The 16,748-nt window shown below is 35.2% G+C and overlaps 1 protein-coding gene across 1 annotated transcript; it reads left to right on the forward strand.

Annotated features, from left to right (window-relative positions):
* The first annotated feature begins 4,649 nt into the window (after window positions 1-4,649).
* On the forward strand, window positions 4,650-6,794 carry LOC107796771 (uncharacterized). Its single transcript, XM_075243201.1, has 6 exons — window positions 4,650-4,680; window positions 4,815-5,280; window positions 5,365-5,491; window positions 5,569-5,847; window positions 5,925-6,044; window positions 6,129-6,794. The coding sequence occupies exons 1-6, from the start codon at window positions 4,650-4,652 to the stop codon at window positions 6,705-6,707; spliced, it is 1,602 nt and encodes a 533-aa protein (XP_075099302.1). The 3' UTR covers window positions 6,708-6,794.
* Window positions 6,795-16,748: the final 9,954 nt, after the last annotated feature.

The following is a 16,748-nucleotide window of genomic DNA, read 5'->3' on the forward strand; positions in this document are numbered from 1 at the left end:
ATACTATGCACTAAGTATAAGTGTATTAGGTAATACTGTATCGAATACAGCTTATATATATAATATATGTACTTACGCTATACTATGCACTAAGTATAAGTGTATTAGGTAATACTACCAACGTTGGTCGCCATTTTTTACCGTTTGACCAAAAGGCGACCAAAGTTGGTCGCTTTTGTAGGATATAAATATATATATATATATATATATATATATATATATATATATATATATATATATATATATATATATATATATATATATATATATATATATAAAATAATTATTTTATTTATTTATTTTCAAATATAGCGACCAAAGTTGGTCGCCATTTTGGTCAAACGGTCAAAAATGGCGACCAACGTTGGTCGCTATTTTGGTCAAACAGTCAAAAATAATTTGGCATTTAACAGGAGCCAAAACGGGTTTCAGGTCCATTCTTTCAAAATTATTCCCCAAATTAAAATCTTTCTCCTCTAACACTCAAAACCCCTTCCCCCTCCGACTTCCAGCAGCAGCGACGCCCCCGCCACCGGCGACCCCTGACGGCAGCAGCAAATTCCGGCGACCTCCACTCCCAAGGTTAGTTTCTCTCTCCTTTCTTTTATTTTTCCGAAAAACAGTGATTTTAGGGGTTCAATTCCAATATATTAGGGTTCAAAGTTATATATTATTTGTTCAACTATGTTTAGTTCAAAGTTAATTCCATGTTAGGGTTTAATTTCTCCATGTTAGGGTTCAATTTCTCCATGTTATATATTATTTGCAATTTTTAGGGTTCTTATTAATACTTTTAGGGTTCAAATAAATTAACTATTTAGGTAGACTAATTTATATATGAGGTTAAATTTCATTTTATGAAGCAACAATAATAAGATATGAATTGGACTTTTAGTTAACTAAAAAAAGATTAGGCTATGAATTAACTAATTTAATTTGTTCTTGCTTTATTTAAATAGATGGAACATCGTTCTTGGATGTACAATAGGAATTATCCTAATCGGCGGGGATTGCGGGAGGATTTTGTAGAAGGAGTTGAGGACTTTATTAGACATGCAATGTCACTTCCGCCATATATAAAAGAAGGAGTAATTAGGTGCCCTTGTGTTAAGTGCGACTGTATGAAGTTTGGAAAACCGGAGGAAGTTAAGGTTCATCTTATATGGTGGGGTTTATAGCGAATTACTTTGTGTGGACTAATCATGGAGAGATGAATGGTAGCCATGGGATATTTCATAACATGGTTGTTGGTGAAAATAATAGGTCGAGGGAGAATAGAAATAGTGATTCCAGAATTCATGATATGGTTGCGAATGCTTTTGGAATGCACTTTGGGGGTGAGCCCAACGAAAATATTGAACAAACTCCTAATGATGAAGCAAGACATTTTTATGAACAGTTAGAGGAAGTTAGTCATCCACTACGTGAAGGACGTCCGCACTCTGAGTTGTCTGTTGCAGTTAGATTACTAAGTATCAAATCTGATTGGAATATTTCTCAAGCAGCCATGGATTCTTTCATTGACTTTATCCGTGAACTAGTTGACGAGGAAATCGAATTACCTGGTGATTTCTATAAGGCAAAGAGATTAGTTTCTAAGTTAGGACTTTCGTCAATGAGAATTGATTGTTGTGAAGATGGTTGCATGTTATATTATAAAGATGATGCAATTTTAAGCAGTTGTAAATTTTGCGGAAAGTCTCGTTTCAAGAGGCTTTCCAGCGGGAAGATGGTCGCTATCAAGGCGATGCATTATTTACCTCTTATACCTAGGCTAAAGAGGTTATATGCGTCGATGAGTTCTGCTCCTCATATGAGATGACACTTTGAAAATAGAAGACCACCTGGTGTTATGTGCCATCCTTCAGATGGAGAAGCTTGGAAGCACTTTGATAGGACATATCCATGTTTTGCTAGTGAACCAAGGAACATTCGGTTAGGTCTGTGTGCGGATGGCTTCACGCCTTTTTCTGTATCTGCGACACCGTATTCATGTTGGTCTGTCTTTCTTACACCTTATAATCTACCACCCGAGTTGTGCATGACTAGTCCATATATATTCTTAAATTGTATTATCCCCGGTCCCCGTAATCCGAAAAGTTTGATAGATGTATATTTGCAACCTTTGATTGATGAGCTAAAACAATTATGGTACGATGGTGTTGAAATATATGACATATCAACCAAGCAGAATTTCAATTTGCGTGCTAATTTAATGTGGACAATTAATGATTTTCCTGCGTATGGAATGTTGTCTGGGTGGATGACTGCTGGGAAGCTAGCTTGTCCTTACTGCATGGAAAATAGTAAAGCGTTCACTTTGAAACATGGCCGAAAGCAATCATGGTTTGATTGTCATCGTCAATTCTTGCCTGAGGGTCATGAGTTTAGAAGGATGAAAAATGCTTTCAAAAAGAATAAACTGGAATATGATTATCCACCTCCGATACTTTCAGGTGATGAAATTTGGGAGAGGGTCCAGAACTTCAGTAAAGTTACTGAAGTTCCACCGCATAGATTCCCCGGATACGGTGTTACTCATAATTGGACCAAACAGAGTATATTTTGGGAGTTGCCTTATTGGAAGGATAATCTTCTCCGTCACAACCTTGATGTCATGCATATTGAGAAGAATTATTTTGACAATTTGTTTAACACAGTGATGGATGTTAAAGGTAAGACAAAGGATAACCCGAAGTCTAGAATGGACTTACAAGAATATTGCAGGCGACCTGAATTACACTTGCAGACAGCAAACAATGGTAAGTTATTCAAGCCCAAAGCAAGTTACACATTCACTTTGGAGGAAAGACGGCAGATTTGTAATTGGGTAACGAAATTGAAGATGCCTGAGGGTTATGCGTCGAATTTTGATAAAAAAGTTGATATGGAGGTAGGGAAGTTGAGCCATTTGAAAAGTCATGACTGTCATGTTTTCATGGAGACCTTAGTGCCTATTGCATTTTCTGGTTTGCCTGAAAGAATCTGGAAACCCATCACTGGGATTAGTTTGTTTTTCAAAGACTTGTGTTCTTCCACATTAAGGGAAGAAAACCTACGCCGGATGGATCAGAACCTTCGTGTAACTTTGGGTAAGATGGAAAAGATATGTCCATGTGGGTTTTTTGATGTGATGGAACACCTTCCAATCCACCTTGTACACGAGGCACGACTTGGAGGGCCTGTTCAATGCAGATGGATGTATCCCTTTGAGAGGTAATATTATAGTCCATATATAATTTTCTGTTTTATTTGAATGTTCTTGGCTAACCTGAAATTATGTAGGACAATTGGCAAATGCAAACAATTTGTTAAGAAGAGTAATATAATTGAAGGATCTATATGCAAAGCTTATCTTGCAAAGGAAACTGCTCATTTTTGTTCTTATTATTTTGAGAGCAACGTGCCATGTTCTAGGAATAGGCCCAACAAGCACACGGTCGACCTTACGAATGATCCATTATATCCGCCTATGTCCATATTCAATCAACCAGGCCGATGTTCTAAGGATGGTAGAAAGAGAAATTTGAGTGATATGGAGTTCAAGTCAGCTACACTTCATGTGTTGCTAAATTGTCCCGAAGTAGTACCATTTCTCAAGTAAGTATTGATTTAATAGTTATCAAAATATAAAATTTACTGTGATTACATCTCAATGCAACTACTAAAAATATTTGATGTGTCACAGTCACTTCGTGGGTCAATTTTGCCAAGATGCTGTATATACGGCATTTCATAGGTGGTTCAAACAATTTGTAAGTATATCCTTAAAATATTCTAACACTATGTAGGTAAACAATGTTTGGAAGTTATGCTAACTTATGAATTTTGTTAACAATATGTAGGTAAATGATCCAAATAATGGTGCAAATCAATTTTTGAAAGATATATCTTGGGGACCTGGGGTTGAGGTCACAACATATTCCAAGTACGTTGTGAATGGTTATAAGTTTCATACAGAGGGTTGCTCTAAAAATAAAAAAAGCATCAACAGTGGGGTGTGGGTTCAAGGTGGCGATGGCAACCAAGTTGGAGATATTGATTATTATGGTGTGCTCAAAGAAATAATAGAACTAGAATATTCAGGTAGGCCATTTAAGAAAATTATTCTCTTTAGATGACCCAAATCCAACAAGAGGTACGAGAGTACACAATCAATACAACATAATTGAGGTTAATCATACGAGGGAGTATGATCGCTATGATCCTTTCATAATTGCACATAATGTTAGGCAAGTGTATTATACTCCTTATCCATTTCGGCGGAATAAGTTCGATTGGTGGGTTGTAATAAAAACTAAGCATATAGGTAGGGTCGAAGTCGAGAATGTGTTGGATGTTGCATATCAAAACGATATCTCCAGTGTTTACCAAATAGTGGACGAACTTTTAGAAAATGATTTGGAACATCCTGAACACATATTGGAAGAAGTTGATATAAATGAATTAAGAATTATAGAAAACGAGGAAGAAGAATCAACTGATCAAGCTCAAACTAGTGAGGAAGAAGAATTCTCTGACGAGGAAGAAGAATTGTCTGACGAGGAAGAATACGTCGATGAGCTTTAAAAAGTTGGTTTCTTCGATAACTCTCGTTTATAGATAGTTTCCTTATATGTTTCAATCTAAATATTTATTATATTATGCAGATGACAGGCAAGGGTCGAGGTAACAATGAAGGTAGTGGTTCTCGGGGTCGAGAAAAGTCTAGGAAGCAAAAGAGAAGGGTAGAAGATACTACTCATCAATCTTTTCCGCCATCTTTTGATTTGCCTATCACTATGCCACAGCCTCTACCCCATGGCTATACTGAGCTGCCACAGCATCACCAGCCTTACACCTTCGTGCAGACCCCGGGTGTTTCTTCATAGGGCCATCAGACTGTACGTCCGACATACAGTCCACCTGCCTCACTACCACATGGATCCCACCCAGCAGCATCACATGGATCACATCGATCCATGTCACAGCCACATGGATCACAACCATCAGTGTCACAGCCAGTCGGGTCACAGCCAGTCGGGTCACAACAGTCAGTATCACAGCCACTTGCGATCCGCGCAGCTATATCGCAGTCACAGGGATCACATTTATCGTCATCAGTGACTCTACCTATTGGAGGCCTTCGCTTGCGGATAGTAGCTCTGACCCCCCTACTCCTTCCACACATGCCTCTGATACACATGTTTCGGACGATGATGCTGATGTTGTTACTTCTTCTGATGAGGAGGTGCATTATGATCAGTATGGCAGGATCATCATAGTCCTTGAGGGTGATGGGTAAGAGTTATTTGTTATTTTTATGTTTATTTTTTTGTACAGTTTTTACTAAGATATTAATTTATTTTATTTATTAAATTGCAGGTTCCTCCCGAGTAATATTACTACGAGGATAATCACCAAAGCAACCAGAAAGCTTTATGATGCCCCTTATGCGTTTTGGCGTGAATTCCCATTCTCACTGAAGGAGGCAATTTTCAATGAATTTAAGGTATAAATGTTCTTTTAAGCAGTATAATTATTTATATTTATGATATTTCCATATAATATTTAACTTTTGAAATATAGAGCAAGTGTGTATGGGAACACCAGTATAGCGCGGACGTGGCTGCAAATTTTAATCTCAAAGCTCGCAAGCGGTTGTCGCATTCTTTCTCCATAGCTAGACAGCTGAACCAGAAGCCTGGCTGGTTGCTTCAGGAGTTTTGGGATGATTTGCAAAGGCAATGGCTTACTGCAGAGTTCTTACAGAAGAGCGAAAAGGGAAAGAAAGCTCGCGCATCTGAGAAGGGAGGATCATTGCACATTGGAGGTGCGGTCAACCAGGGGACAATAAAAAGAAGAATGGTACGTAATTGCTTAATTTATTTTAATTTTCAAAGTGTATCTATTCTATTTATTAATTAAAATTTATGAGTTTTCAGGAAAAGAAGTTGGGCCGTCCGATGAACCAAGATGAGCTATTCAGGGAGACTCATATTGTGAAGAAGAAGAAAGAGACGGATCAAGAAAGGTGGGTCGAGGGACGTGCCTCGACTGTACATGTAAGTTTTCACTTTTCATTAAGTATTTTCATTTACTTTTATATAAATTTTGAATTACTAATTCAATTTACTTTTTCTTATAAGATCGCTTCAGAGTTGAAGCTGAGGAATTCATACGCAGCCAGCCACCTAATGAGTCGGGCGCGCCATTCCAACTTTCGGACGAGGATGTTGAAAGACTATGGACGCGGGCTGCAGGTGGTCCAAAATGGGGGAAGCTATACGACCTTCCTACTAAGACATTCCATCGATAGGTGTGGAATGCAAGTAATAGAGACTTCCTCGCAAGCCGAGCAACTTGATGGGGAGAGCCTCTCCGCTATGCGGGAGACTGTGACAAAGCTCACATCCGAGCTAGAAGCGTCCAAGGAAAGAGAAAAGCTTAGAGATGCTCAGTATATTGGCGTGGTCGCTCAGTGCCAGAGCATGCAAGAGCAGATCAAAAATCTCCTAGCTGGATTTTTTTCGATTCCCCGGTCTCGGCCATCATCGCCAGAGGCTGCCGGTCCCCGTGCTCGTTTGTCCCGTCCTCCAAGTGGCCGTTCCTCCCGTCCTCCCCGTGATCATTCTTCCCATCATCGACAAGTAGACCCTTCTCAATACCGTAATGATGATGAAACTTCATCAGACGGTGATGATAATGATGTACCAAACAATGAATGAATTTTAGACAATTTGAACTAGACAAATACAATTTGTTTTCCATTGGGTTGTAATAAGAGTTAACTTAGTTTGGTAGTTCTATTGAAATTTACACTTTCTTGGTTTTAATGTAGCTTTTAATGTTGTTTTTATGTTGTTGTTGTTGTTGTTGTTGTTGTTGTTGTTGTTGGGTTGTTGTTTGGTATTGTTATTGGAATTATTGTTTGAATTGTTGTTGTTGTTGCTTGTTAAGGTTTTGGTATGACTGGCAGGTGGTGTAGCTGCCAAAACAGGCAGTTTCTGCCAAAATAATACACAGAAAAGCGACCAAAGTTGGTCTCTATTTGGTCGCTTTTCATGTTAAAAAAAATAATTTTCTGGAGAATAGCGACCAACGTTGGTCGCTATTTACCCAGATTTCTACAAAAAGCGACCAAACTTGGTCGCTATTTCATTAAAAAAATAAAATTTCTGGTGATATAGCGACCAAAGTTGGTCGCTAATATTTAAAAAATAAATTAAATTCATGTATTTAGGGACCAAAGTTGGTCGCTAGTTTAATAAAATAAATAAATAATTGAATAAAAAAGCGACCAACATTGGTCTCTAGTTTCCAGATTTTAAAATATAATATTTGGATTAGAGACCAAAGTTGGTCGCTTTTTATTGATTAATAATAAATAAATAAATAAATAACGTATTTTATATTTAGAGACCAACTTTGGTCGCCAAATTTATATTATTAAATTAATAAAGCGACCAAAGTTGGTCTCTATAGTCAATATCCGGAAAAATTGGTCCATTTAGCTTAGAGACTAAAGTTGGTCGCTATAGCGACCAACTTTGGTCCCTAAATAAAAGAGACCATCAATATAGCTACCAGGCCCTTTTGGTCGCTTTTTGGTTGCTTTTTAGCCCAATAACGACCAATTCTGGTCGGTTTTTGCGATCGCTTTTTCCCGAATTTCTAGCAGTAATTAGACGAGTAAGAACGGGCATGAGTGACTAGGAGATGATAAGAGGTCCACTGTTATAGTGTTCTCATTTTAACTTTACTTAATGTGCATTGCTTACTCTTTCACACTTCTTTAGCTTTGAGTGGGGTAGCTTAAGATGGAAGATGGTCTGATGAACTTAGTATCTAAGGTCCATTTGATTATAATACTCAAGTTTGTGCAAAATATAAATACATTTGGCTTTATTCTCTTTATTTAAATGATATTAAATATAATGGCATTAACTTAAATCTCTTTTCTAGTAGTACAAGAATTCGCAGTGTGCCCTGACAGTCCGCCCAAGGTCTAAATAATTTAATTATGAACTAATCGTGTCTACTTTTAAGATATTTCGGTCAAATAGAGTTGCCTTTCTTGCTCTCTTTTGCTTTAGTTTTCTTCACTTTTATCTAACATCAGTCATCTCCACCAGCATTAATCTATTTGCATTAGTCATGGAACATCAAATCTTACGCACAAATTCTTCTTCACATATCACTCAATTGCGTATATATTATTAATAATAAAAGATAAATCAATCATTTAACTATCTCTTAGTTCCAGTCCAAACTAGTTGGGGTTGGTTATAAAATCTGTTGGATCAGTTTTGTTTTACATCTCAATACTAATAATTTGTCTTTTTACAGAAATTAGGTGCTATAAGTGAGAAGTTCTCCTTATCTTGTACTTATCCATACACTTCATTAAGTGTCTATTTTGACTCTAATGGTAGAATGTCTTAGATTGTATTCCTTTTCTAAACTAAATTGTAAAACTAAAACACATTGTAAAATAGTGGGACATTATTGGTTCCAGATCATAGCATTAAAAATGTAGGGAAAAAAGCTTGTAGCTCCTTGTCAATTTATAATAAGAAAAGTTTCCTCGAGTATTATTCACTCATAGGCTTTTCACTTTTGGTATATATTTTACATCGTACATGTAATTTAGTCTCTACTCCTACACAAAAGTCAGGGCTATACCACCCCTCAAACAGCTATAAATCGGATCCTTACTCTGAATCATCTGAGTATTTTGGTACCTCGAACTCCATTACTGAAATCCCCATCACGAGAACTTAATCATGCACACAACTAACAATTAGGCTTATTGCAGCGGTTTTCCTATCTATTGCAACGATTTTGGAACCATTGTCAAGACAGTGGCGGAGCTACGACACCCCTTTAATTTTTTTTAAAATTATACTATATTGCTAGGTAAATCGTCATTGACCCGATTTCTAGTCGTGCCAACAGAGAAGTAGGACTGTACATCTCCAGATAATGTAAAGTCTTGCCCTCTGCTCTCTAACTTGCTTCGAGCATCGTTGCATTGATTTGATCTTTGAACTTCTTAATGATGACAACGAACTTGCAAGAGCAGCCATATATGGAAGTAACAATTACTATGTATAGCTCTGAGTTGAACAAGGTAGAATTTAACTGGAGATGAGTTAAGAGGAAAATTGTTTGAGAAGTGTTTAGGACTTGAAAATATATATATAGAAGGGAAAGAGAAGATATGTGAAAGGAAATATGTGGTGAATGAAAGAGTTAAGAGATGGAGTTGGTCCTACGAGGAATGCATGGGACATAGGTTTAACAAGGGCTTTGTCTCTTATCCATCCCCACAATGAAAGAGACTTGTTATCAAAATTTAAGCCATGGGATAGATTGGAATAATGTTGGGGTGGGGGGCATATCTGTCTTGTCCCTCTATTGTAATGGGTACCCTACCTTAACCTCTCTATCATACAGGTTTGCTGTATCCAGAATAATAATAAGATAACGTTTTTCGTACTCATGTGAAATCATTCGAACGTCCCATCTATCCGTATATGATTATTTATTGTTACGTTATAAAAAAATAAGATATTTATACACGTATTTGATGATGTGAAATATATTGTGTATGAGTCAAAATCTGACCAGACAAGAATCGGCGTGGAATGGGAAGGCAAAAAGTTATTTGAGGCAGCCGTATCCATACAACGCTATAACGACACGCACCTCGGCCATCGCCGAGGTCATGTCTTCAGAACGCTTAGGAGGCGAATTGGATGTTACAGCATTTCAAGGGGTCAACCTGTAATATAGTCAAACGACTTAAGTACTATGGTTTATGACCATTGGTTAAAGGAGAAGACCTAGTATATAAAGGGAGCGGGGGGCGGAAAACATATCCATACACAGACATGCTCTTTGAGAGGAGGAGGGATCTTCATCCACTACTAGAAATCCGGAAAAAAGCGACCAAAATTGGTCTGTGGGAAAAAACGACCAAAGTTGGTCGCTAAACTAGCGAAAATAATAAAATAAATAAAAGAAACAAAATAGCGACAAATGTTGGTCGCTACTTGGTTGCTATATTAGTCAAAATGTTGACTGGACTGGTCAGACTTTCTTGGTCAAACATTTAGTGAGATTAGTGACCAATGTTGGTCGCTAAAGTGGGACCCACATATAAAATTTTAATAATTATATTATTATTTTAAAAAAATTATAAAATATAAATATAAATAATATAAAAATGGCGACCAACGTTGATCGCTACTTAAAGTGTAGGCAGATACCGACCAACTTTGGTCACTTAAATGGGACCCAGCTATACAATTTTAATAATTATATTATTAATTTAAATATTTAATTAAATCTGATTTAAATATAGCGACCAACTTTGGTCGCTAAACTAAATTCTTGAATAAATAGCGACCAAAGTTGGTCTCTATTCAGGTCAACAATGGTCAAAATTAAAAATCACTTTTGTATTTACTATCTAAATAATATAAATATAAGCCGTTAATACTTTTGTAATACAAGGGATGAATAGTACTACGAATCGTGCGTGTCTCTCTCTCTCTCTCTCTCTCTCTATATATATATATATATATATATATATATATATATATATATAAAATATATACTTACGCTATATTATGCACTGAGTATAAGTCTATTAGGTAATATTATATCGAATATAGCTTACATATATAATATATATATACTTACGCTATACTATGCACTAAGTATAAGTGTATTAGGTAATACTTGTATCGAATATAGCTTATATATATACTATATATACTTACGCTATACTATGCACTAAGTATAAGTGTATTAGGTAGTATTATATCGAATATAGCTTATATATATATAATATATATACTTACGCTATACTATGCACTGAGTATAAGTGTATTAGGTCATACTGTATAGAATATAGCTTATATATATATATATATATGTACTTACGCTATACTATGCACTAAGTATAAGTGTATTAGGTAATACTGTATCGAATATATATATATATATATATATATATATATATATATATATAGCTTAAATTGAATTAAAATCCTAAATTTATACTACATATGTACATAATTTTAAATTGTATTATATATATATATATATACATATATCCGAAGGTGGGAAATCCGGGTCGTAACAGTCTATTATATATACTAAGTGCATAGTATATATAGTGTGTATATATATATATACATAACGACCTATAATGTGACGCTAGTGTAACAAATCATTGTGGTTCGGCCCTTCCCCAGACCCCGCGCATAGCGGGCGCTTAGTGCACCAGGCTGCATTTTTTTATTTTTTTTATTTTTTATTGTAACAAATCATTGATAAGCTTCAAAAACTGATTATAGTATAGTAATTAAAATCCTAAATTTATACTACATATATATATATATAATTTTAAATTGAATTAAGTTGGTCGCTATTTCTAAAATTTCAAAACTGATTTACCTACTAAAATAGCGACCAACCGTGGTCGCTATTTTTAATTCCAGAGTGTCAAAATCGGGATCCCCTCCCATTCTTTCTAAAAATTTCCCAAAATCTCTCTTTTCTCTCTCACACTCAAACCCCCTCCCCCCCCCCCTTCCAACTCCCAGCACCAGAGGCCCCACCCACGCCACCAACGACCACCGCCCAGCTGCCGCCGCCCCGTCGCCGTCGCCTCTGCCGCTGCTGCGTCTCTCTCCTTCTCCACCTCCTAAAAATTCTAGGTTATAATTACAATTTATATCTTTTGTGTAAGCTTATAATGTTTTGTTTATTAGCTATGAATTAGTTTCAAATGACTAGTGTTTCAATTGATTATTTAACATTGTATTTTATAGAAACCTAGGGTTTAGGTTGTATTTATCATTATATAACATTTTATAAAAATCTAGGGTTTATAGAAATCTAGGATATAAATTGAAACTTTTAGGATATGAGTTGAATTTTTAGGATATGAATTGAAACTTTTAGGATATGAGTTGAATTTTTAGGATATAAATAGAAATTTTAGGATATGACTTGAACTTTTGTGGATATGAATTGAACCTTTAGGATATAAATTGAACTTTTAGTTTATGTTTAAACTCGTAGGATAAGAATTGATGAACTTTTAGTTTTTAGGTTTTGTTCTTGTGAATTGAACTTGTATGATATAAATTTAAGCTTTTATGTATGACTTGCACTTTTTAGGATATGAATTGAAACTTTTAGGATATGAGTTGAACTTTTGGGAAATAAATTGAACCTTTAGGATATGTATTGAACCTTAGGATATGTATTGAACCTTTAGGATATGACTTGAAGTTTTAGTTTATGTTTAAACTCGTAAGATATGAATATAACTTTTAGTTTTTAGGTTTTGTTCTTGTGAATTGAACATGTAGGATATAAATTGAAGCTTTTATGTATGACTTGAAATTTTTAGGATATGAATTGAAACTTTTAGGATATGAATTGATAGGAAATAAATTGAATCTTTAGCATATGTATTGAACCTTTAGGATATGACTTGAACTTTTTGTTTATGTTTAAACTCGTAGGATATGAATATAACTTTTAGTTTTTAGGTTTTGTTCTTGTGAATTGAATTTTTAGGATATGAATTGAAACTTTTAGGATATGAGTTGAATTTTTAGCATATAAATAGAAATTTTAGGATATGGCTTGAACTTTTGTGGATATGAATTGAACCTTTAGGATATAAATTAAACTTTTAGTTTATGTTTAAACTCGTAGGATAAGAATTGATGAACTTTTAGTTTTTAGGTTTTGTTCTTGTGAATTGAACTTGTACGATATAAATTGAAGCTTTTATGTATGACTTAAACTTTTTACGATATGAGTTTAAACTTTTAGGATATGAGTTAAACTTTTAGGAAATAAATTGAACCTTTAGGATATGTATTGAACCTTTAGGACATGACTTGAAGTTTTAGTTTATGTTTAAACTCGTAACATATGAATATAACTTTTAGTTTTTAGGTTTTGTTCTTGTGAATTGAACTTGTAGGATATAAATTGAAGCTTTTATGTATGACTTGAACTTTTTAGGATATGAATTGAAACTTTTAGGATATGAGTTGAAATTTTAGGAAATAAGTTGAACCTTTAGCATATGTATTGAATCTTTAGGATATGACTTGAACTTTTAGTTTATGTTTAAACTCATAGGATATGAATATAACTTTTAGTTTTTAGGTTTTGTTCTTGTGAATTGAACTTGTAGGGTATAAATTGAAACTTTTAGGATATGAGTTGAATTTTTAGGATATAAATAGAAATTTTAGGATATGACTTGAACTTTTGTGGATATGAATTGAACCTTTAGGATATAAATTGAACTTTTAGTTTATGTTTAAACTCGTAGGATAAGAATTGATGAACTTTTAGTTTTTAGGTTTTGTTCTTGTGAATTGAACTTGTACGATATAAATTGAAATTTTACGATATGACTTGAACTTTTTACGATATGAGTTGAACCTTTAGGATATGACTTGAACTTTTGTGGATATGAATTGAAGGTTTAGGATATGAATTGAACTTTTAGTTTATGTTTTGGAATTTTAGATTGTCGTAGGATTATTAGAAGAGGTTGATGACGTTATTAGACATGCAATAGAACTTCCACCAAGAATAACTAAGACACAGTACCTGGCAAAGTGTGCCTTTAATTGTTCTTCTCATTAGCGACAATGATGATGAGAAGGCAATGACATGTGTTTCAAATAGTGATGGTGTAGGTAGAAATTTAGTATTTTCTAAGTAGATAAAAGAAGAGCTTATAGAGTAATTCTGTACTTCATTTTTCATGAGGAAAAGAAGTTTAATTGAGAGTGACAAGGTTGATGAAGACGGAATGTGTTCCGTTGGTCATGGCAGTTCCCATAGAATGGGGATCATAAGACTCTATGATGACAGAGATTATAGGAAGTTTTGTTCTAAATTTTCTTTCAAGTCTGATCCGTACAAGCTTAATGTGATATTGGTGATATTTCTTCGGATTCAGACAATGATTTGACCGACAAAAGTATGGAAATGCTCTTAAAAAGAATTAAAGGTAAAATCTTTTCAGCATCCTTCTCTACCAAGAAAAACATTTTACCTTTAATTCTTTTTAAGAGCATTTCCATACTTTTGTCGGTCAAATCATTGTCTGAATCCGAAGAAATATCACCAATATCATATTAAGCTTGTACGGATCAGACTTGGAAGAAAGTTTAGAACAAAACTTCCTATAATCTTTGTCATCATAGAGTCTTATGATCCCCGCTTTATGGGAACTGCCATGACCAACGGAAAGTATTCCGTCTTCATCAACGTTGTCACTATCAATCAAACTTCTTTTCCTCTTGGAAAGTGAAGTAGAGAATTCCTCTATAACCTTTTTTATCTACTTAGGAAATGTTAAATCCTACCTATACCATCACTATTTTGAAACACATGTCGTTGCCTTCTCATTATCATTGTAGCTATAGAGATCAACAATTGATCAAAGACACACCCTGTCAGGTACTGTATCCAAGTTATTCTCTATATCCAAGTTCATCCCGAGTAATAGTACCACGAGGATAATCACCAAAGCCACCAGGCAGCTTTATGATGCCAATGAAGCAAGATGAGCTATTCAATAAAACTCGTATTGTAAAGAAGAAGAAAGAGACTGATTCAGAAAGGAGGGTCGAGCCTCGACTATATACATGTAAGTTTTTTACTTTTGCATTAAGTATTTTGATTTACTTTTATATAAATTTTGAAATACTAATTCAATATATATAATTTTTTATATAGGTTCGCTTCACATGCAGCTGACGTGGGGGAATTCATACGCAGTCAACCACCTAATGAATCGGGCGAGGCAATCCAACTTTCGGACGAGGATGCTGAAAGAACACTCCTTGAGTACTTTATATACTTTGAACTAGACAAAAAAATTTAGTTCTATTGTGTTAGTTCTTTTTAGTTCGAATGGGCTTGTAATAAGCGTTAACTTAGTTTTGTTAGTTTGATGTGTTAGTTATATTGATTGTTGCTTTTAATTGTTGTTGTTGCTGGCATAAAATGCATGTTTAGGATATTTGGTAAGCTGGCAGGTGGTGTAGCTGCCAAAACAGGCAGTTTCTGCCAAAAATATACCAAGAAAAGCGACCAACTTTGGTCTCTATTTGGTCGCATTTCACTATAAAAAAATAATTTTCTGGGCAATAGCGACCAACCTTGGTCGCTACCTGCCCAGATTTCTATTAAAAAAATACAATTTCTGGAAATATAGCGACCAATGTTGGTCGCTTATCTTTAAAAAAAAATTAAATTCTTGAATTTAGCGACCAACTTTGGTCTCTATTGTCCAGATTTTAAAATATAATATTTGGATTAGAGACCAAAGTTGGTCGCTTTCTAATGATTAATGATAAATTAAAAACAACGTATTTCATATGTAGAGACCAACTTTGGTCGCCAAATTTATATTATTAAATTAATATAGCGACCAAAGTTGGTCACTAAAGTCAAAATCAGAATATTTGGTCCTTTTACCTTAGAGACCAAAGTTGGTCGCTAATTAGCGACCAACTTTGGTCCCTAAAATAAAGGGACCAGCAATATTGCGACCAGGCATGTTTGGTCGCTTTTTGGTCGCTTTTATGCCTATAAGCGACCAACTTTGGTCGCTTTTTGTGGTCGCTTTTTACCGGATTTCTAGTAGTGATCTCTCTCTCTCCCCGAAGGAGGAAGAAGCAAGGAAGCTCATATCCTCAATTCATATCGTTAGTCTCACCATAACAAATGTATGGGGTTCTACCTCGTTAAAGATCGGTGACCCTCTTCATCTATGTATTTTTCATGGTTGTTCAATATTATAAAAATTATCTTCTTCTTATATAATGTGATCTAATCGATGTTATAGTTAAATCTTATACTGGCTTTGTTCGCTTACTCATATCTTCTATCTCAGATCTATGGTAAATTATCTTTGGCTACGATTTACCTAAAATCTTCATATTTAATTAGTTTAACAAAAGGCTCAACACTTTTTGTCAAACAACTTGGCGCCGTCTGTGGGGATTTTCTAGCCAAAATCTTAGTTCCCTCTAGATCTAAAGCCATCCAGATTTTCACTTCCCGGTTGTCGTAGCCTTACCCTCTCAGTATAAACACCAACTTGAGAAAGTTGTAGGCAAGCTTTTGAAGTAACCAAACTAATTAGGGTCAGATCTTTGCATGAAATCGAAATTATGTCTGATATCTATACGAAATCCACGTCTCTCCTGTAGCGATGGGTTTGGCACGTCGTATGGGTACTCAAAGCGGGACTACGACCACTATGTACTTAGCTCGTCTAAAACCCTATTTGCTATATTAACGTTATATGTCGATCTATACTTTCACCTCTTAGGAAGGGACGATAGCCTACTATGTGATTCTTTGAAATAACCGGCTTATCCTGCCTTATTTTTGTACCCGTATACAAATAGTGTAATTTATATATGGAGTATAACATGTTGCCCTTATCTTTGCACACATCGGACGGGATCATACCGGGACTCGAGCTCGAGATCCTAACAGGCAAAGTAAGTTCATCCCATAAGAATCCTAGACACAACTAACGGCAAAGCCAAACACGAGGCTGCCAAATCTGAAACTACGATTCGAGTACGGGATAAAAAGAGTCGTCCTACAGCGCCCTTCTCCCCCTGCCGACTTAACAGGTCAAGCTAACAAGCAATTTCGTTTGGGTTTAATTTGTTAATTTTCTTTTTTGGATT

Source organism: Nicotiana tabacum, chromosome 22, assembly GCF_000715075.1.
Source record: "Nicotiana tabacum cultivar K326 chromosome 22, ASM71507v2, whole genome shotgun sequence".
Classification (NCBI taxonomy): domain Eukaryota; kingdom Viridiplantae; phylum Streptophyta; class Magnoliopsida; order Solanales; family Solanaceae; genus Nicotiana; species Nicotiana tabacum.

Excerpts from the sequence above, each read along its gene's own strand:
- LOC107796771 (XM_075243201.1), top strand. The coding sequence starts at position 4,650 with ATGACAGGCAAGGGTCGAGGTAACAATGAAG. Across the intron at positions 5,848-5,924 it reads GGACAATAAAAAGAAGAATG|GAAAAGAAGTTGGGCCGTCC; the intron begins GTACGTAATTGC and ends ATGAGTTTTCAG. Across the intron at positions 6,045-6,128 it reads GACGTGCCTCGACTGTACAT|ATCGCTTCAGAGTTGAAGCT; the intron begins GTAAGTTTTCAC and ends TTTTCTTATAAG.